Source organism: Terrapene carolina, unplaced genomic scaffold (assembly GCF_002925995.2).
Source record: "Terrapene carolina triunguis isolate 2854851 unplaced genomic scaffold, T_m_triunguis-2.0 Scaffold190, whole genome shotgun sequence".
NCBI lineage: Eukaryota > Metazoa > Chordata > Testudines > Emydidae > Terrapene > Terrapene triunguis.
Window position 1 is genome coordinate 2,189,259 of NW_020664541.1, and position 23,466 is coordinate 2,212,724.

Consider the following 23,466-nt stretch of genomic DNA (forward strand, 5'->3'; position numbering starts at 1 on the left):
GAATGGTAGAAAATAAGATGAGCAGAATAGAGGAAGAAAAAGCATGCAATTAAAAGCAAATTATAATCAGTATGGTCAACATTAACATTTAAAAAACCACAAACATATATCACGCTTATATCCAATCTAAAGCTGACTTTAATGTATTATCATAGTTGCAACACATAAAAGAAGCTGTCATTAATCTTCAGAACAAAAACAGAATCCCAGACTTGTAAAACTCTCAATTTTCAGAGGGAGATTTTTTCATAACTTATATAAACCTCCACAGAATGGGAAACAATGAGGACATTTTTAAAGTGAAGAAGGGAATGTGAGAAGGTTAAACAGCTGAAAGGAAATCCCCTTCCCACCTTAGAACAATGGCTACTTGCCATCCCTCCCCATTACCTAATTGCATTTAATAGATACTGAAGCAAAACACTGTCAGGTAAAATAGGACAGGGCAGTTAACCTGGTGCTACGCAAAGTCACTGAGTGACAAGGTTGGTTTTCTCTTAACACTGTCTGCAAGTAACATAGCATTAGTTAAGGTCCCCTCAGTTTGCAACCTTGCTGGAAATAAAACACAGCTGTCATACATGACCCTGCTGGGGGCGTTGGTCTTCTCTCCCATTCCTGCCACTTCCCACTCCTCTCTCCTCCCCTTTTTCTTCTTTTCAACAGTAGTGCATTCAACCCTTCTCTTCCCTTCCATGTTGCTGTCATCTACCGTCCAGCCAACTCCTCCCTATCAACCCTCCTTTGCTTTCAGATCCAGGCTCTCTCTCTCTTCCTCTCCTCTCAATCTCCCACGTCCTCAGTCACTAACTTCCATGTTACCGACCCATCCAACCCCTTGGCTGCACATTTCTTCACCTTCATGTCTTCATTTGACCTGCAGCCCTGGTTCAACTCTCCCATTCACCAAAAGAGGTGTTCACTTGAGTTGTTTTTCACCAAGCACTGCACTCTCTGTTGCTGAGTTCCCCCTCTCCAACCATCACCTGGTCTCTTTTAGCATCGCCCTCTAGCAACCCCCATCATGCCTTGCCACCTTCCGTGCCTTCCAGTCCACCAGCCTTGATGGCTTCTCATTTGCTCAGAATGATCTTCACTTGATCTAGTTGTTGATTCTCTCCATGCTTCTCTTTCCTTCACCCTTGATTCTTCTGCCCCTCTCTCCTACTTGTAAGTTCTCGCCACCATCTCTCAGCCCTGACTCACTCCCAACTTTTGCTTCCTCCACTCCTACTCTTGTGCTGCAGAGCATCTCTGGTGGAATTCCTTTGACCAGACTGACTTCCTCTACTAGAAATCCATTCTCCCCTCTTTCAGTACTGACATATTCCTAACTAAACAACTCTACTTCCCCAGCTTAAATGAATCCACACTTGCAATCCCAACTGCCTTTTTGCCACTTTTGACTTACTCCTCAAACCCTTCACTTCTCTCTCTGATTACTTCCAAGAGGAAAATTACAAAACTATGTGACCTTCTCCCCGCGGCTTGCCTTTCCCACATATCTCTCCTTCTTCTCTGTCATAGATGCAGAAGTTTCTCATCTGCTTTCCTCCTGTAACCCCTCCACTTGCCACATCCCATCTCCAGATCTCCCTAATGCCCACCCTCATCCCTTTGCCCTTAACCTCTCTTTCTCCTCACAATACAATCACACATCAGTCTCTCCAATCTTAAAAAACCCACCATTGACCCCACTTGTCTCTCCAACTGCTGCCCCATCTCCCTTTCATCCGTAAGCTCAATGAACGTTCTGTTTACAATTGCTATCTGGCATTTCTCTCTTCAATTCCATCCTAGACCCTCTCTGATCCCGCTTCCACCCCGACACGCCACTGAAACTGCTCTCGCCAAGGTGTCTAGTGACCTCTTCCTAACCAAACTCAGAACCAGTATTCCATCCACATCCTCTTTGAATCGTCAGTTGCATTGACACTGACTACGCTCTTCTTCTTGAAATCTTGTCTTCCCTTGGATTCTGTGAGTCCGTCCTCTCCTAGGTCTCCTCCTAACTCTCTAATCTCTCCTTCAGCATGTCCTTCAGAGGATCCTACTCATCTCCCCCCTCCCTCCCCGCTTTCTGTGGGGGTTTCACAGAGATTTACTCTTGTCCCTCTACACTTCACTTTTGGGTAGTCTCATTCACAAACACAAATACAACTACAGTCTCTATGCTGACAACTCAGATCTACCTCTAATCCAGACCTCTCTCCTTCTGTCCAAATTAAAATCTTGGCTTCTCTCTGACATCTCATGGATGTCTAGCCATCAGCTCAAACTCAACATGGCTAACACAGAGATCTTAATCTCCCCTCCTCACTACCTCCTCTCTCATTTACTATGTACACCACCACTATCCTGCCTTTTTACTAATGCCAGCAACCTGAGTGTCTTCTTCAACTTGGACCTCACTCCAGGTCCTCACATTCCCGCTATGTCTAAATCTCATAGATTCTTTCTGTATAACATATCTAAGAAACAGCCTTTCCCCTCCATCCACTGAGTTACAACTCTTATGCCAGCTCTCATCATCTTGTGTCTCAATTACTACAACATCGTTCTCACTGACCTTGATAAATGTAATTGTATCCTTCCCCCCACAATATCCATTCTGAATGCTGCCATGAAGATCAGTTTCCTAGTCCACTGCTTTGATCACAGAATCATAGAACTGGAACGGACCTTGAGACATCATTTAGTCCAGTCCCCTGCACTCAAGGCAGGACTAAGTATTATCTAGACCATCCCTGAAAGGTATTTATCTAACCTGCTCTTAAAAATATCCAATGATGGAGATTCCACAACCTCCCTAGGCAATTTATTCCAGTGCTTAACCACTCTGAAAGAAAGTTTTCTCCAAATGTCCAACCTAAACCTCCCTTGCTGCAATTTAAGCCCATTGCTTCTTGTCCTATCCTCAGAGGTTAAGGAGAAGATTTTTTGTCCCTCCTCCTTGTAACAACCTTTTATGTACTTGAAAACTGTTGTCGTGTCCACCCTCAGTCTTCTCTTCTCCAGACTAAACAAACCCATGCTTTTCAATCTTTCCTCATAGGCCACGTTTTCTAGACCTTCAATCATTTTTGTTGATCTTCTCTGGACTTTCTCCAATTTGTCCACATCTTTCCTGAAATGTGGTGCCCAAAATTGGACACAATACTCCAGTTGAGGCCTAATCAGAGTGGAGTAGAGCGAAAGAATTACTTCTCATGTCTTGCTTACAACGCTCCTGCTAATACATCCCAGAATGATGTTTGCCTTTTTTTTTTTTTGCAACAGTGTTACACTGTTGACTCATATTTAGCTTGTGATCCACTACAACCCCCAGAATCCTTTCCGTAGTACTCCTTCCTAGGCAGTCATTTCCCATTGTGTATGTGTGCAACTGATTGTTTCTTCCTTAGTGGAGTACTTTGCATTTGTCCTTATTGAATTTCATCCTATTTACTTCAGACCATTTCTCCAGTTTGTCCGGATTATTCTGAATTTGAATCCTATCCTCCAAAGCACTTGCAACCCCTCCCAGCTTGGTATCATCTGCAAACTTTATAAGTGTACTCTCTGTGCCATTATCTAAATCATTGATGAAGATATTGAACAGAACCAGACTCAGAACTGATCCTCGTGGGACCCCCACTCGATATGCCCTTCCAGATTGATTGTGAGCTATTAATTACTACTCTCTGGGAACACTTTTCCAACCAGTTATGCACCCACCTTATAATAGCTCCATCTAGGTTATATTTCCCTAGTTTGTTTATGAGACTGTCATGCAAGACAGTATCAAAAGCCTTACTAAAGTCAAGATATACCACATCTACCACTTACCACTCTCCTCAAGGCTTGTTACCCTGTCAAAGAAAGCTATTAGGTTGGTTTGATATGATTTGTTCTTGACAAATCCATGCTGACTCTTACTTATCACCTTATTATTTTCTAGGTGTTAGCAAATTGATTGCTTAATTATTTGCTCCGTTATCTTTCTGGGTACTGAAGTTAAGTTGACTGGTCTGTAATTCCCTGGGTTGTCCTTATTTACCTTTTTATAGATTGACAGTATATTTGCCCTTTCCAGTCCTCTGGAGTCTCTCCCGTCTTCCATGACTTTTCGAAGATAATTGCTAATGGCTCAGATATCTCCTCAGTCAGCTCCTTGAATATTCTAGGATGTATTTCATCAAGCCGTGGTAACTTGAAGACATGTGTACACAACCATGTCACCCTTCTCTTCACATCCCTCCCATGAATTCCCCCCTTCTCAACTGCATGAAATATAAGAGACTTGTCTTCTCTTTCAAGTTCCTTCAGGGCCTATCCCTACCCTACCTATCATCTTTCATACCAAGATGTCAACTCCCACCCGACTCCGGCCCACAATACCAGTCTCTATCATCCATTTGTTATATTTTCAAACAAACACCTTCAGGCTTTCTCCCATGCTGCCCCTCGTGATTGGGAGGAGCTCCACATAATCATCCATAAAACTACTCTTCCTTCAAAATCCTCCTTACAACTCCTTTTCCATTATGCCTACAAAGAACTTGACAATGGCTAAGACGCTGGTGTGCTGAGACCATTGCCTATCATGCTGACTACTAATGTCTCATTGTTTCTTTGTAGCCCCCATTCATTGTCCCTTGTCCTACACTTAGATTGTAAACTCTTTATGACAGGGACCATCCTTTTGTTCTGTGTCTGTACAGCGCCTAGCACAGTGGTGTCTTGTGTCTATGTTTAGTGCTCCTACGTGCTAAGGTAATACAAGTTAATAATAATACAACATATATAGTACAGTGTGTGTGAACACGTTTACACATAGGAATATATATTCGATGTATACAAGTCAGAGAGAAATGTCACACCAACCTCTCTTTCAAAGCACTGAACACCACACACTCATTTAGTTTCAGGAAAGGACAGAAATGGACCCCATTAGTTAATGTCTGCACAGTGGTTTAGGATCCTCAGATGGCAAGGTACTATTCAAGAGCAAAGAATGATTACTACTACTTTATTGTCAGGCTGTACCTCTTACATGCCCAACAGCAACACCAGTGACTGTATAAGATTGCAGACCTGTTTCTCAGCATTAGTCCTGGCTGATTCCTCTTGTGCTAGCACCATTTCCCGCTCTGCAGTTATCTGCACACTCTCTCTCAGCGCCTCTTCCAATTCTTCAATCCGATCATCCTTTTTACGCAGGTTATCCTGGAAAATGATGGGAGACCAGGTGAAGTAGACTAATTTGGAAATAAGAATCAGAGCCCATTAACAACCAAGTGCTATGCCAACTAAATAGCTGCTCTCCCTCCCAGAGTGCAATTCCACATCAAAATATCTTCGCAAAAAAGGAAGGAAAGATGAAGTGAAGGAAGAGGAGGAGGAATTGCATAATACAGTGAAGGAAAAATCTAGCAAAGCAAGACAGATGTACTTGCCCTCTGCAACTGTGGTACCACAATCCTTTCAGATCAGACAGCACAGGTATGAGAGGGTTGTTTGTAAAGAAAAGGTTAGTGTGCCGTTCCAAAGAAGCTTAATAGCCAGCAGTGGTGGGACAATAGCAGCATTTGGATTCCCTCATGCACTCTCGCTCTCACAGGCAGGTGAGGCAGAAGGGAAACATAGCATTGCAATTTTGCAATTCACCATGTCCAGATGGAAAAAAATATTTTATTGTCTGAAGCAAATGTTAACCTAACAAGAAAACAGGACAAACATCTGTACAGTTTCAGCCAAGTTTAGCTTCAGTTTTTCATCAAATACTGTTGCATGAAAAACCCACTTGAAGTTCTGGTGGGAAGTCCAGTTTGGATTTCAGGCATCTGAAGTGTAATATCTCCATATACTTCATTCTTTGATTAAGAATTCTTCACAGTTGCAAGTTTAGGTGTCCTGCATATATTCAAAGGCCACTGAAGTGCACTACAGGGTCAGGAGGAAATATCAAAAACTATTTGTTTACACACACAATGTAATTTCAAAGAAGTAGTATCAAGGGAACTGAATTCTAGTTTTTACTAAGAGAATCTGCTCATATGAGATATTTCTGACAGTAAATGCACACCCCTGTGTTTGGAGTGATGGCTTGGCCACAAGATTGAAAAACAAGCCACTTTAGGCTGGTCAGGATACTTTGATTTCTTGAAGTGTGGCAGCCGCTGATTTTAAAATAATCAACTAAAACAAGCAAGCTGGGGACACATTCTATGCATCTTTGGTGTTGCAGGCTATGTTAGCTCACACAGTAATCACCAGCATTAGAGATCTAATTTTAAAGTAACCACAAGGACTTCTTAGACTACTTCTCTGCAGTAGTAGACCTTGTAATGGAGAGACCATACTCTCTCATTCATATGAATATCTTGCTTCTCACATCCCACTTGCTATCTGATAAGTAGCTGATGAGGGAAGAAGTGGTGGCAAACCTATGCCTTTGTTTTCTGTCCTTTCAGATCTTGGTGTTGAAATCCTCCCACTGTTCCTCTGGAAGTATTTTACAGCACACAAAGTGTGAGGAATAACAATTGATTTTGAAGAGGTTTGGTTCTGAATCCGCCATTCTGATAATGTTACTGATGTTAAAGAAAGATCTTATTCCTAGATGTCCATCTCCAAGGAATTGGGCTGTGTCCCCCACAAGAGCTGAGCAGTGCAGACTGATGCTGATTCTCTCTCAAGCTTGTCACTTCTAATCATCCTGTTCCAATACAGCTGTATATCAGCCTGCCAAGAGAGCTGTGCAGATCTCTGGCACCACTGCCAAGTGGAGACAGTCTAATGGGACCTGTCCAGCCAGCAGGAATCTACAACTCTTGGCTAGCTTTCAAAAAGGTATTCAAGATACTTTCCTATAGTGCTTGCTGTTCAAAGAAGAATGTAAATGAAATGGATTTACAGGGGGGCAATGGCCAGTTCAATTACAATAGAGTTTCCCACAAAACTAATGGACAGGTTTTCACATTAAAAATTTATGCTGCATGAGTAAGATTACACCCCTTGTTGAGTCCTTTTGATGCACTGATAAAATCTTCCAATGTTCTCAAAACTACTTAGGGGTTTGCAGTTAGTCAACTCAAAGTCTTCCCCTCAAAAAAGAATGAAATAGTGAGTTCCCAAAAAAATCTCATCATAGAGTATTAATTCTGCCAGGCTTGAAAAATGTCAATGTTGTTGACCACACTCTTTCAAATCTTCTCCCTGGTTAGGCTGTAGAGTTTGGGACTGTCCATTCCATTTCACTGCACAGGATCTGGTAAGGCCCATCTAAACAGCTGTGTGCAACTGGAAAGGGGTTTATAAGAAGGAAGTTGGCATATAAAGTTAAATCTAAACATACATGCTCTTCTGTGCATTTACGAGCTCCAGGTACCCAGCCTAGTAAATTGCTCCATTCAGAAAAGTAAACTTTGGAGGACAGAAATAAGAGCTACTGGGTCCTATTGGTGATGCCAGAACAGGCTGGAACAGCGCTTTGGTACTTGCATGTGAAAATCTTTGCTGCTGTGTCTATTTGGAAACTGCTATTTGAAATAAATGTTGGAAAGATATTTTGCATATTAATGTTATCAGCAAAATCTCTACAGCATGTGTTTAATTACTTTCCCTAAAATGCCACTCAGACATTCAGGCATCCTCTGAAAACATTTATGCAGATGCTGGAGTGCTAGGCAATACTGGAAAATGAAGTGTGCATTCATGCAAACAACTGTCAAAAAATCACCCTCTTCACCTTCAGCATATGAGCCACCTACAGTCTATTCAGTAAGTAGAGTTTAGTTATAACTTTTTTCTTCCAGTCTATCAAACATGCTGAGAAAAGTCATGGTAATTTCCTCTAACTCATATTCACTTCACTATGAGCCTTCCCACCTGTCCCTATAAAACAATGTCAATGTCAGAAATGAGTAGCAGAGCCTGACAAACCCACACAGTACTGGTATTCCAAAGCATAGCATAGTGAGTTTTTGTTAGACTACAGCATTAATTATTCTGTTCCTTGCTCCTTGGTCCATCAAAATTTTTTTTGGTCCAAGTTGTTTTTAGATGTAAAACATGGAACTGGAGAGAAGAAAAAAAGAAAAAAAAATCAGTTCTGTAGTAAGTAGAAAAACCAAGTGATAGATGGGGCCCTTTATGGGAGGAAAATCTCTCTTGCAGATTTTTCTGTTTTGCACCTAGGTATCACAATGATTGGGCAATTTATAAAAACCTAAAGAGAAATCTCCAACTTTCACCAGAGAGCTACATGAAAATACAGGAGGAAAAAGTCTTCTCGTGCACGTTTGATTTTCATAATAGTTGATATATGGGGGTCACAAATGGATTTAGATATTGCCCTTGAAGAAGGAAGAAATAAGAATGCTTTGCACTTTCAAGTGGATCTGAGTTGAATGGTGAGTGACATTTGCTTTTTGGTGCTTTGATGACAAACTTGAGTAATATTTAGTAGTTGAACGAAGTGACAAATGGATACAAATCAACATTTTTGTCCTCTGCAGAAACATCTACCACCTCAGTATTCTCCACCATGCTAACAATACTAACAGAACAGTTATAAAATGGTAGAGCAAACTGCAAAGTACAGAAATATGTAAAATGTTCCCCAAGACCATCCTTACTGAAAGAAAAGGAGGGTTGAGAAAAAAAGACAGATATGGGAGCAGGCCTTTGGGAAGGTCAGGCTCCCAATTCAGGGATCACAGTCTTAGGCTGAACCCAACTGTGGGTTGTTTTTATTTTTGCTTTCTATTTACATAAAAATGTTACTTTCAGTAACCCTGGGGAAAAAAGATATTACTGACTACAACTGTCTTTTTCCTACTGAATCACTCCACTGGTTTATGGTGCCCTTGTAGAAAAAAATATCAATTTTTAATTCTACAGATGTCTTGGGAAACTCAAGATGTATTTCTACCAGCCACCCATCAAACAGCAGTCGTATATAGGAGCAGAATTGTCACAACATTACAACATGATCAGAAGCAAGACCAATACACCTCTTTGGATAAAGGAAATCAGATATAGGGCATGGCCCAATGTAGTAAAAGAAAAATAACAATCACATGATTTTTCAGATGCTCATACATCAGACAAGTTAACTTATCCACTGGAGTAGTGGATTGGAGGGGACGAAAAGCTATCTGGCAAATGCATTCATTACATTTTGATATTGATGGCAAAACTCCAGGTACATAAAATAAAAACAATAAATTGTCAGTGCTTCTCCCTGAATTATACAATGCAACATTTGGTATTTTGACCTGCAATAAACTGAAGTCCTGAGAGTTTTTACAGATTGACAGTAGTTCCTGACCAACTCTAAGAACACCATTCAGAAAATGCTGTTAAAATTATGCTGAGAAATTCCTTTAAAGTGTCAGTGTGCGTGCAAGCACACGCACACATATATAAAATAAATAGGAAAATGTTTGAAATGAAAAGTAAAAAAATAAAAATAAAAGAACCATAATTTAAAATGCTTGGTTTAAAATGCTTGGACAGCAGAAGTTAATGAAACATGGAAAGAAGAAAAGAGTCAGGAAATTCTGCACTACTCAGAACAAAATCTCTACAACCACCTACCTCAGTGAAACAGAAGGGGGGGGGGCGAGGAGAGGATAAGCCTCCCGCCCCCCACTTCCAGATAGTCAAATATGTCTGTAAAATGTTATGCCAAAGCATGTGATGGGAAACATGCTTTTATCACCAAGAATTAATTACACGGAAGCTGACACACAGGTTAAGCATCGCTAAAAAACACACAGTGGCCAATGTGGATGGAATAAATACAGATGAAACTAATTCCATTGCTGGAAAACAACTGAACTAAGTTTGTGAACTGAAAGAAACAGCACAGAAAAGCAGCAACAATTACACACAAAACTGTAGCCCTATAATAGCTTGTGCACTGATTAACAACAGGCAACCATATCTAGTGCCAGAAGAGTATAAAGCCCCACCAGTGGGTCTGAGATCAGAGAAACATCAATGAAGTCAAAGTCCCTTTTGGGGTAAAATTATATCAAACAGAAGTAATCCTAGTAGCAAAATACAACTACATCTAAATGCTTCTCCCTAAAAGCTATATAAATTGAAAAACACCAGGAATTTACAAACTGCAAAAAAATAGGCATACTAGAAAGACAGACTAATTGTATACATAATCCAGTCACAATACCCTGTTTGGCCATGGCACAACTAGTGTGAGCCAATTAATTCTTTTAGAGTTCAAGGGGGGAAAAAAACCCATTGAGAATAAAACTAAAATTAACTCAAGCACAACTTTATTCTTCACATTCCTGGAATACATCCTGTTTTGATAACTCATTTGGAAAATTTTTAACAAAACCCATGAAAGGATGCATATTACTACTGCAGCCTCAAGGATCGCAGCAACTAGGTTTCAGAATATTATGCAAGGAATCTCCAACAATTGTGTGGGAAATCTGCAGTCAACCTTTGATTCCTTCAGAGTTTGTGTCCTTAGGTATCTTCTGTGCTATCACTCAAAGTTGTGAGAATTTTTAAAAAGACTATCTCTGAAAGCGAATCAGCCATATTCAACATCAAGAGCAATTTAAAGCACAGAGAGGTTTGTACGTAACAATGGAGCAGGATCCTGACCAATGCTAACTGAAGTAACAGGTCTATTATAAGATTCTGTACTCCCCATATGCCTTGCTTCCCTCTCTGGATTAGCCTGAAACTGGATTTCATTGCACCTTAGAAACTGGAAGAAAAAAGGAAAGAAAGAAAGAGAGGTAGCTGTAGATAAGTGTTAAACAGAAGGCCCAGAATCAAAGTAAAAGGAAGAACGGGTTAAATAAGACTCGTAGAAACTGGCAATTTCTCTCTCGTATAGCTACCACGCCTTGGACACTTCTTTCCAGTTAGTTTAAGTTTGGTGCCCCGAACACGAATCAGAATGGTATGTTGATATTATATAGGTATTTCTCACTAGTAAAAGCCTAGACAGACTAAAAGTTCATGCCAATACTAACATCCAGGTTTACCATTTAGCAGTTCGTACAGGATGCCAACAGCTTTAACATTTCACTTCAGCTGCTACAAATTACCACTTCTATATTTGTTAAAGCCAACAGGGGCCATGATTCTGTACCACCACACTGGGTCACTGTCTCAACTATTGACTGACAGCCATTGCTGAGATTGCAGCTGGTAACAATGCTCTGAAATGAGCAAATAAGGCTTCCGTAATTGTGTTTTTGTGGAGGATAAGTGGGGGTAGACTACTGTAAAAAGATTTCATCACCTATAAATCAGAAGTGTGACTCAGACTCCTAAATTCCTGTGGGTTTAAGGCAAAAGCAGCAACAGATGTAACTAACAGCACTTCAAAATATTAACGAGATGCTTGAACACGTGACTTCCCTGATGACCCCCACACACCCTGCTGAACTCTGCTTCCTGACATCAGTCCTGTCATCATCATTGTACTAATATATCACAGTAGTTGTAAGACACACCTTCTGTCCCACTTCCAATCCAAACATTCAGTAAGAAGAGAGCAGTCAAAGAAACAGGCATGGAAAAATGTCTAAAAAAGTTCATTCCCATCCTCCCTTACTTAAATTAAAAATAAAAATACTTGTTGGTACAGTAATTCTACAGAAGTGTTTACACAGCAATTAAATGGCTGAATTTACTGAGTCTCTTCGTTTCTCAGCTACAGACAACTATTTCAGAGGGTTTCACATTTATCACCCTAGACAAGCAGTTTCCTCCCCCTTCAACACTCCATGTCCCTTTCTGACTCTTCACTATAGTAAAGCAGCAGATTTATTTGTTAAGACTGAAGAGCTGCTTCCTTTAGAGCAAGCACCACTTACCAGATAGGACTAACATGTTAGGAGGATATTAATGCTAACCTCTGCTCATTTTCCTTAAAGTAAAGAGACAGTAATTCCTTATTACCTTTACCCTACGCATTCTTCCTCCTCCCTCTCCCATCCCAATAAAAGTTCATTAAAATCATTTGATATGTCAGAATTCAATTACCAACAACCCTCATGCTTGTTGGGGGAAAAAGAAACAACTGAAGACAGATGCATCAATGAAGCCAATTTCAAGAAAAGCAACTGTTTCGGGTGCAGACAGGATTCTGTTACACACCAGATTTTTTTTATTATTATTCTAAGGAAATGCTTTTTCTTAAACATTAAAAGATGTCCTTTCTTCTCTCAACTCTTTTTTCAGTCAGTGCACAGATCAGGATTGCCTCAACTATTAAAAACTGAAGTCATGACAAGAGATGCATTTGATTCTAAAAATAAAAACCACATACATTTATATAGTCATACATTGTGTGTATAATAATGAACATTACAAAAAAAATGTCCTGCATCTCAATCCAGTTAGATCAAACAGTATCAAGACTTTTTTTGGTTTGGTTTACTACATAATAACTAGGTATCATGCCTCTGGCCAATAGTTTAGTAACCATGAGCATAATTATAAGATGAAATAGCTTTTTGTTCAAAAATAATAGACAGACATTTACATTAAATAAACAAGATAGGCTACAATAATACAGGATAATTAGATTGTGAGTTTCTTGCATTGCTTTGGTAGAGAAGTCCTGCTTCTCCATAACTGAAAGGGTTCTGATGACATTTTAGTTAAGATTTGTTTTCTCAGGCACTGATCCAAAGCCCATTCAAGTCAATGAACATCTTTCCATTAACTTGAATGGGCTTTGGATCAGGTCTCTAGCTCTTCCCTGGCAGTTTATTTTGACACCAAGGTCCATCTATTGTTCTTGATATAGAACGCAAAGATGTTCCTGATCTTCAATGGCACGGCCACCTGCTTTAGAGGCAATATTAGAATCTCAAATAAATTAGGGCCAATTGTTCAGGAAGAAAATGAATGATTTATAGGTGCTGCATTGCTCAGTTGACTTAATCATGCAGAATACCAACCTGTATATGAACTGTGGACCTGAGCACAACACTGAAAAGGCAGAGTTAAAAATTGGAGTTTTAGAAATCAGAATAATGAAAAATCCTGAAAATGCCCCAGAAGATGGACAGGACCAACAGAAGACACTAAGAAGGTTTTCTTTTTGGTCATTTGTGGTGAATTTCCCAGACTATTTGGAGAAAAAGTTTATTTTAAAGACATTTTCAGCTGTATGCCATCCAGATTATGTAAATGTATGTAGATGTCTTCACCTGGGCTATCAAGATTACATCAGTATGGACAAGAGAAAATCTCTTGTAATTCTGAAAATATTCCTTTTTCACAACACTTAAAAATACTTCTGTAGGTGGACTGGATTAAGAGGAGAAAGAAAAATGTTTATTTTCCCCTCAGGTAATAGTACACTCCTGTTGATCTAAATGGCCTGAGGGATATCTGAAAGTTTTGGATAATGGGGAGTTCAGATAAACTAAAGTGATGTTAACTAACATAGGACTACATGGGGACACACTGTGGATTCAGATAAACAGAATTTCTGGATAAGGGGAATTTGGATAATTTGAATAAAAAAGAGAGTTACTAACCAGTTCAGAAACTGTTGTTCTTCAAGATGTGTTGCACATGTCCATTCCACTCTTGGATTTATGTGCCTAGTGCAAAGGTATCAGAAACTTTTCCCCTCAGCGGTACTCACTGGGACTCGAGGGTCCCCTTGCTGTTATGTGCCGCTGCGTGCAGATGCTCTGCGTGCAGATACAAAGGACAGAGCCGCCCCAGACTCCTTCAGTTCCTTCTCACCAGAGATCCGATGTAGATGGACAGGAAGGCAGGTTGTGGAATAGACATGTGCAACACATCTCCAAGAGCAACAGTTACTGAATAGTTTAGTAACTGTTTTTTCTTCTTCGAGTAATTGCTTATGTGCATTCCATTCTTGGTGACTCACAAGCCATAAGAACAGGAGATGTGATTACAGTCTATTTCAATAAAGATTGGAGAACAACCCATGCAACTCTAGCATTGTCACTGCAGTCTTGAGCCACAGCGTAGTGGGAGGAAAATGTGTGGACTGAGGACCACATTGTTGCTCTACAAACGTCTGCAACTGGAACTTGTGACAGAAAAGCTGGATGAGGCCAATTGCAACCTTGTCAAATGAGCTGCAACTCTGCTAGGCGGAGTGACATTAGCCAAGTCATAGTACATATATATACAGGAGGCATTCCAGGAAGAAATTCTCTGGGTAGAGACTGACCGTCCTCTTATTCTGTCTGCCACTGCTATGAACAGCTAGGAGGATTTACAGAAGTACCTGGCTCTGTCCAGGTAGAATGCTAGAACTCTTCTGACATCCAAGGTTTGCAAATGCTCTTCTTCCCTGCTTGTATATGGCTTTGGTAGGATACGGGCAAATAAATTGGCTGATTGATGTGGAAAGATGACACCATCTTTGGGATGAACTTTGGATAAGGATACGGGTAAACCTTTTCCTTAAAAAAAAAAGATTGTATGTGGAGGCCGAACATTGAGGAATGCAGCTCCCCTACTCTTCTGGCCAAGGTAATGGCCACCAAAAATGCTACCTTCATTGACAGATGCAGCAGAGAGCAGGTAGCCAATGGTTCAAACGGGGAACCCATAAGACTTGACGATACTAAGTTTAGATCCCACAGGGGAACAGAGTCTTGTACTTGAGGATATAATTTGACTAAGCCTTTCAAAAAACCTTATGAACATGTCATTGGAGGAAAAAGTGATTGTCCACTTTAGGGAGGAATGTTGAAACAGCTGTCAGATGTACTTTGATTAAACAAACTACCAACTCTTGGTGTTTCAGGTACGATAAGTAGTCCAGGATACGCTGAACTGAAGATTGGCCAGAGATACTCCATACTAGCCAGAGTACATGGAAAAATGTCTCAATTTAGAGAGGTAATTAGCTCTTGTAGAAGGCTTTCTACGATTTAGCAGGATCTCTTGAACCTCTTTTGAGCAAGACCGCTCTCTAGTATCCAGACATGGTGCATCCTTGCAGTTAAATGAAGGGACCAGGATCTTGGGAAATTAGGTCCAAGTCTAGGGGACGTGGAACTAGAGGTTTCACTGACAGCGCCAGGAAAGTGGACAACCAGTGTTGATGGGCCCATGGTGGGACTACAAGTATGACTGTGGCGTGGTACTGTCTTATCGTTAGTAATACTGTGTGAATGAGCAGGATTGGTGGAAAAGGATGGAGGAGTCAGCCTGATCATGACAGTAAAAACACATCTGTCATGTGACCCCATAGGGAACAGAGCTGCCAACAATTTCTGTTGGACTTTGTTGAAAACAGGTCTCCTTGGGGAAACCCCCACTGCTGGAAGATGTATCTGGCCATATCTGGACAAAGAGACTACGCATGGTGACTCAAACGATTTTGAGTGATCTGCTAGATCATTTTGGACCCCTGGCAGGTAAAATGCTTCTAGATCTATTGAGTTGGCAGTGCTCCCAGAGTAGAGTCTCCTCTTGACAGAGTGGAGAAGAACAGGCTCCCCGCTGCTTGTTGAGATAGAAAATTGCCACAATATTGTCTTGTGAGGACTAACATGCTGCTTCCCCTGATCTGCAATAGAATTACAGCAGCGTGACAGTGTTTAGTTCTCTGACACTGATATGTAAAGCTAAGTCTTCTGAAGCCATAGAACCTGAGTCTGTAGAGAACCCAGGTGGGCTCCCCATCCTAGAGCAGATGCATCTGTCATTAGTGTGAGCATTAGTTGCGGGTGGGCAAATGGAATATCTATACATACACTGGCTGGATTTGTCCACCAATCTAGGGAGGTGAGGACATGGGAAGGCATTCCCACCACTAAGTCTAGCTGATGGCGGTTTGGAAAGTAGACTGATGCCAGCCAGCCATTCAGAGTACTCAGGGGCAGTCCAGTGTCTTGGATCACATAGGTGCAAGAGATCACATCCCAGAAGCCTCTAACCGTTTTGTGCTGTTGTGCTCAGATGAGAGTTCAAACGTATAACAATTGATCACATTGCCTAGAACCTGGAGTCTGGTAGAAAGGTCCTGGTTTGAAATGAGACCAATATAGCACTTATAAACCTTATCTTCTGGACCAGGGAGAGGAGACTATTTTTCTGTGTTGATTAATAGTTCCAAGAAATTGAACGTTGAATGGATCAGGACAACATTGCTTTGTGCTTGCAGTTTGGATTGGCCCTGAACAAGTCAGTTCAGAGAGGGGTAAACCTCAACTCCCAATCTTTGGAGGAATGCAGCTACTACTGGAAGAGTTCCTAAAGGGTCTAGTTCTATTCAAATAAAAGGACAAAGCCCTGCGTACATCCAACATATGCATTGTGGATTCAAAGGAATTTGCATACGGTTTAGGAAAGAAGGTTGGTAGGTGTATAGGTTCATTGATGTGGAATGACGAATACCTTTGGAAGAAATCTGGGGTGTAGTCAGAGGGTAACTTTGTCCTTAAAAAATAATGTGTAGGGTGGGTCCACCATGAGAGCTGCTATTTCTCCTGCACGTCTGGTGGAGGTAATTGCCACTAAGAATGTGGTTTTCATAGAGAGGTGTAAGAGAGAGCAAGTGGCTAGGGGTTCGAATGGTTGTTGCGTTAAGCAGGTTAATACTATGTGAAGATCCCAGGCAGGGGTAGGAGGTTTAATGTCCGGGTATACAGATTGGAGCCCTTTGAGAAAGCGCTTGGTGACTGGATGAGCAAAAACAGAAGTATCGTCAATTTTTGTCGTGAAAAATTGTAATAGCAGCTAAATGGACTTTGATGGAGCTGAAAGAGAGGCCGGATTGCTTAAGGTCTAATAGGTAATCAAGTATGGATGGAAGAAGTGTGGAAATGGGAAGAATTTGGTTGGTCGAGCACCATTGTGTGAATTGTTTCCACTTTCAGAGATAGGTGGTGCGAGTAGATTGTGTTATGCTATGTAAAAGTACTCTTTGAACCTGTTCAGAGCATGTAGGAACCAAGTTTTGAGATGAAGCATGGATAGGTTGGGGTGAAGAAATCGGCCGTGTTGCTGTGAGAGGAGGTTCGGAGTGAGGGGCAATGAAATCGGTGGATGAATTGACATTCTGGTGAGGAACAGATACCATGGCTGTCTGGGCCACAACGGGGCAATCAGAATTACCGTGGCACAATCTGTTTTTATCCCCTGATACCGGTTCTCCACAGAGTTCTGACAAAGATAAAAACAGATTGTGTCACGGTAATTTTGCCCAGTCCCGATTTGGTGCAAAATTCGGGACATTTCTTGTTCTTCACAGTCGCGGAGAGGTCCAGGGTTGGGTAGCCCCAAACGTGGAATATGTTACATATGACTGTGTCATTTATCTCCCATTCATGATTCCAGGGAAAACGTCTGCTTAGTTCGTCCGCGGTGGTATTCAGGCCCCCGGGAAGATAGGCGGCTGTTATCTGGATGTAGTTCGCAAGGCACCATTTCCAGAGCTTCATAGTTCCTGTGCAAAGTGAGTAAGATTGAGCCCCTCCCTCTCTGTTTACATAGAACATGCATGCAATGTTGTCTGTCATTATCCGAACATGTTGGGTTCCAAATGAAGTGATGGCAGGCATAGCGTATGGCTCGCAGTTCTAGGATGTTTATGTGTAGGGAGGCTTCGGTGGAAGATCATAGCCCCTGGGCTGTGTGGTGGGACATGTGTGCTCCCCATCCTGTGAGGGATGCATCGGTAGTCATTATAAGGGATGGAGCATCCTGGAGAAAAGGGACTCCTGAGCAGAGGTTGGAGGGAACTGTCCACCATCGGAGGGAGTCTTCAACTCTGAAGGGAATGGATAGAGGCTTGTTTAGAGCGTGTATGTTCGGTCTGTAAACTGTGGCCAACCAAGCTTGGAAGCTCATGTATAGGCGTGCATTTTTGACCATGAAAGTACACGAGGCCATGTGACCTAAAAGTTGCAGGCTGTCTTGAGCAGTGACCTGGGGACTGTGGCGAAGTTTCATGGCCAGGAGTTTTATGGTGTTGAAACGGTCGAGCGGGAGAGACGCTATTCCCATCCGGGAATCAAGGTGCGCTCCTATGAACTCCAGTCATTGGGTAGGAGATAAGGTGGATTTGTTTTTATTTGTAGGCTGAGGGACAGGAAGCAAGCGACGGTAAACTGCATGGACTGAAGAGCTTCGTCGAGTGTTGAGGCTTTGAGGAGACAATCGTCAAGGTAAGGAAATATTATAACTCCCTGTTTCCTGAGGTGGGCAGTGACTACAGCTAGGAGTTTGGAAAAATCTTGGGGGGCGGTGGATAGGCCAAAGGGCAACACCCTGTATTGAAAATGTGTCGAGCTGAGGGTAAAACGAAGAAAATGTCTGTGGGCTGGGTGAACAGTCACATGAAAACAGGCATCCTGTAAGGTCGAGGGCTGAAAACCAATTGCCCTGCTCCAGCACTGGGATTATGGTGGTGAGGGTAACCTTTTTGATAAATTTGTTTAGCCGCCTGATGTCAAGGATCGGTCGCCATCTCCCGGTTTTCTTTTCTGTTAAAAAGTAATGTGAATAGAATTTCCCCCTCTGTGTTGTTCGGGCACGATTTCCACTGCTCCCAGTTGAAGGAGATGCTGTACTTCTTGGAGGAGCAGTTGCTCATGAGAGGGGTTCCTGAAGAGGGATGGGAAGGGTGGGTGGGTGGGAGGCAGGTAGAGGAAAGGGATGGAATAGCCAATTGTGACGACCTCTAAAGCCCACTTGTCAGTGGTAATATTTCGCCATTGATGGGAGAATGGGCGTAGGTGGTGATCAAAAATGGGGCAATGCGAAATTGCAACGTGGAAGAAGCGTATACCTTAAGTCCGAGCAGATCTAATCGCTTACTGTCCTTGTCAGATGGGATGGAGTGGGGAAATTGGTGTTTGTTCTTTTGGTTGACTGCATCTACTACCAGCGAGTTTGGCGCTGGATGAGTGAAAAGGAATTCCGAGCCCTTGGAAGGGATAAAGTACTTCCGATCTGCTCGCTTACAGATAGGTAGGCTTGCCACAGGATTTTGCCAGATGGCCGTGGCAGGTTCTAAAAGGGCTGCGTTGATAGGTAATGCAATCCTGGAAGACGAAGAGGGCTGCAGGATGTTAGTTAGCTCATGTTGCTGTTCAGGGACTTCCTACAGGTTAATTCTTAGCTCATTGGCAACTCTTTTAAAGAGGTCCTGAAATTTTGAGAAGTCATCCAACGATGTAGGTGGAGCAGAAGCAATGCTTCATCAGGAGGAACAACTGGTTCTATTTGGTTACAGGAAGGCCTTGCTTGATCCTGTGGTTGTGACAGGGTTGCCTGGTGTCTTGAGTCAGTGCAGGTTTGTCAGCTGGCGGTACCAAACAGGTCTCACGCCTAACTGCAGTGGCATAATGAGTGTGGTCCCGAGTAGAAGGTGCCCATGGAGCCCAATATTGTCACTGTGGTGGGAAGGGCATGGGTGGTGCCATCCAGGGGTTTACGCACCATGGGGAGGGACCCTCGGAGTAGGACAAGGTAGCTTTTTTATGACCTCTCTTGTTTGGGGTCTGTGGACAGGAGATCTGATAAGGTGAAAATTCTCCCTGCAGCTCAGATTCCTCATCACTGGAGGAAAGCTGTCCGGACCTTGCCTGAGTGTCCGGAGAGAAGTAGGTGTTAAGCAGGGGTGACTGCGAGATATGTGACACCAGCAAGTCCCTTGACTGTGTGAACTGCGGTGCCGCAGTGCTTCTGTGAGGTGAGGGCTGTGCGAGAGGAATTTGTTGAGAAGAAAGGTTCCTCTACACCGGTGTCCTGAGCCGTGTGTCACTGCCGGCCAGCTCAAAGGATGACAGTGCCGGGAGAATGAGAAGAGCCTGTGGGGGGTCAGGCAGGCTAGTATGCATCGGCACTGCTTCTGTTGCGGTGCCGAATGGTGCCGTGAGAGAGGCAGGCAACTGGAAGCCTGAAGCCTCGGCACTGGAGCGTGGTGCTACTGCTGCAGCCACAGGTGGGTTTCGCCCGGCGCGTCAGAAATGCTCAGCCAGGGAAACGGCGTGAGGGAAGTAGTGCATCTGCCCGGCGAACTCTTGTCCCTGAAAATAACCTTTGTGGGTGAGAGAGGCTGCCGCTTTTTTTAAAGTTTTCTTGTCTTTTTTTGAAGTGGGGGGGGGAGGGGAGAAGGGTGGGATAAGGGGGGCTGCGGAGCGTAGTGGAGTCTGAGAGATTTTTGCAGCAGGAGGAGTTTTAACCGCAGCTCCCTGTCCTTGTGTGCCCTGGATTTTAACTTGCTGCAGTGGGCACATTTTGGGGGGATGTGGGACTCCCCCAAACATTTAATACATTTTGAGTGGCCATCTGAAAGAGGGATGGCATCATTGCAGTTAGAGCAGCACTTAAAACCTGGGGAACCAGGCATGTTGGAAGCGGCTGCCACTGACAGGAACAAAAAGTTGTTTTGTTTTGGGGTTTTTTTTGTTTTAAAAGAAAAGAGAAGGGAAAACGATATCTAACTATAACTGGGAAGCTAAACTAAGGGAAATTAGTTGAACAAAGGGAGAGAAGAATTTCTCTAATGAGTCTGCTGAACTCCGTCTCAGGCCGGGGACGGTAGAGAAGGAACTGAGGAGACCGGTCGCGCATGCGTACTATTAAAGCACGCTCAACGTGTGGGGCAGGCTTTGCGCGATTGCGACCGCTACGAGTACTGCTGTCAAAATCTCCAAGCAAAGGCACAGGGACGCACCAACACCTGGAGTTGAGCACCAACATCTCTTGAAGAAGAATGGAAGGATGATAGCATGGCTGTGTGTATTAGGGGATTTGGAAGACACAAATGGTCTTTGCAGTGGGACTGGATTACAATCCATGTGAGCTATTAACACAGATACTTAATCACACAAAAACCTTTGATAACTTTGAACACAGGGTGCTAGACTACACAGCCTACCAACATAAGGTTTAATAAGCAAGGAAATGTTACTGAACACCCATCAGTGCCCCTTCTCAACCTTATAGTCCACCCACATATCTCCTTCTCTGGAACCACCAACTAGCAGCTTTATCTCCAAATAAATATCAATCACAGACACATGCAGATTTCATTTTTACATAATTAATTTCTACATAAAAAATACCAGCTTTAGAGCAATCACTAATACAGATCACTTATTCAAGTAATTTTTCCTAAGCATTACAGAAAAGCATATCACATTCACCAATTGCGATCTGGCATACTTCAACACATCAGTAAAAAAAAAAAAAAAAAATCTATGTACAATTTAATTTATGAAATCCACACTAACTGTATATTAATAAAAATAAACACGTAACAAATAAAACGTGGTTGGGCTTCAAGGGTGCCAAACAGTCATTCAGGAGGAGGGTGGAGATTGTGGACCCTGGGTGACAAAGAAGGGAGTCGTGGATGAGAAGAGAACTGATGAGTTGAGTATAAATGGAGTATTGAATGACTTACCTGCTTATTTCCTTGCTTTTTAATCTCTCTCTCTCAATCTGGACTCTAAATTCATGTGTTTTTGTGTGGAAATACAACAACAAAATGTAATACCCCAGTTGAGTTTATTAATGAAATTTAATTATCTCTGGAGGATTAAGAATTCAGAAAAGAAGCAGATGCCAACAGATTCAGTAAGTTCTTTTCTTGCAGCTACACCAGGGGTCGACAACCTTTCAGAAGTGGTGTGCCGAGTCTTCATTTATTCACTCTAATTTAAAGTTTCGCGTGCCAGTAGTACATTTTAACATTTTTAGAAGGTCTCTTTCTATAAGTCTATAATATATAACTAAACTATTGCTGTATGTAAAGTTAATAAGGTTTTTAAAATGTTTAAGAAACTTAATTTAAAATTAAATTAAAATGCAGAGCCCCCCGGACCGGTGGCCAGGACCCGGGCAGTGTGAGTGCCACTGAAAATCAGCTTGCGTGCCATAGGTTGCCTACCCCTGAGCTACACGTTCAACAATTTTCCAGAGAAGCTGAAAGGACTGATGCTGACTTGCAGTGCTCTGCAGACTTTTGTCAGTCCCTTTTTCCGTACATGGGGCACAGATTTCTAGTCGAAGTCTCATCTCCAGTTGATATTTGTACAACGTTCCACAAAAAGAATAAGTGTTTTCATATATCCTAAAGTGTGTGCAAGCGTTTGCCAAGAGGGAAATTTAATAGAGAAAGCACTGGTACGATATAGAATAGGATTATTTCTAAAGAAAGGACAAAATAAAGTTGGGAGGAGGGGTGAGGAGATAAGCAAGACACAGAAAGAATGTAAAAGCACAACAAGGGAATGTTTAGGTTTATTACCATGGGCAAATCAATTATGCTAAATGTTTTAGAGTAAATATTGAACCACTCATTATCATAGAAAATGGAACTCAAAATAATTTATTTCAATTTATTTAATAAGATTTAGAAAGAGTAAATTCCAACCTTCATGTGAGCTGCACAATGAACACTCCCTCGCGCCCCCATTGGCCACAGCCAGTGAAAAGCAGGGCAACAGCTTTCTTCAGCAATGAAAGTACAGAATTCACTGCAGCAGAATGGATATTTTTATTCTCCAGAAGGGACTAGTCAGGAAGAGGTTTCAAAACAGCAAATGAAATAAAGTTTAAAAAAAGATAAAAAACAGAAGATGGTAAAATGCAAATGTATTACCATCTTTTGAGCCCATGAAACAAAACACCAAAATGTAAAGATCTGTTTTTTCCCTTAAAGTATTTCTATTGTTTTGCTTAAACCTAGCCCTTAACGTTTTCTATTCTCAAGAGAATTCTCTCACAGGAGTCACAGTATGTTGTCAACAATCACATTAATCTCTCTGACAGTTTTCAGCAAAGGATTTTGAACTAAGATACTAATCTTAAAAAACCCCACACACTTGCAAGGAATAACTAGTGGTTGAGATAGTTGGCACAGAGTCAGCAGTACTATCTTCACAGTGTTTAATCTCTTGCCTGTTATAACGGGCACCAATGCATTTCCTTGCCAACTAGACAGCGGAGTGCATCTAGCTGGTCTCATCTTCCCCAAACAACTAACACTTTTACAGTCAAGTTTAAGAACAAAGGGAGTGTCTAGAGAATAACAGTTCTGACTGATCAGAGAGCTATACTAAGATGCAGAGAGCCCTATTTCATCTGTCAAAAGATGTCAAGGTTCTTAATGGCTTTCTCCTAATAAAAATCTCAATGTATAGTTATCAAGTACTGGGATACTTGAGATGCTGCCTATTTCTGGAATAAGCAGGGTTTACTCCACACAAAATTACTCCAGGAAGAGTCTTAAATACTGCAGAGTATTTTTACACAATTCCAAAATGCAAAATACCTAAGTATTACGCTTTTTAAGGATACTCCACAAGGTGGACAAGGTGAATCTGTCTCCCCAGTACATGCTAAATATTTATATTTATATTTTATAAATATAAATAATATTTAAACCTGTTATAAAGCAAATTACAGAGTAAAAGCAAATGGAGCAGATGCATAAGCATCTGCCAGGGATCCACTTACCCTTTCTAA

General features: G+C 41.9%; 1 protein-coding gene across 7 annotated transcripts in view; it reads right to left on the bottom strand.

Annotated features, from left to right (window-relative positions):
* ERC1 (ELKS/RAB6-interacting/CAST family member 1) overlaps positions 1-23,466 on the bottom strand; it is a 524,735-nt gene that overhangs the window by 223,502 nt on the left and 277,767 nt on the right. For 5 of the 7 annotated variants that reach the window (XM_024204585.2, XM_024204575.2, XM_024204566.2 and 2 more), the window contains one exon: positions 5,077-5,208. The exons of the other annotated variants lie outside the window; for them this stretch is intronic. In XM_024204585.2, coding sequence (XP_024060353.1) covers positions 5,077-5,208 — 132 coding nt within the window. The remainder of the gene's footprint in view (positions 1-5,076; positions 5,209-23,466) is intronic. 7 annotated transcript variants of the gene reach the window in all.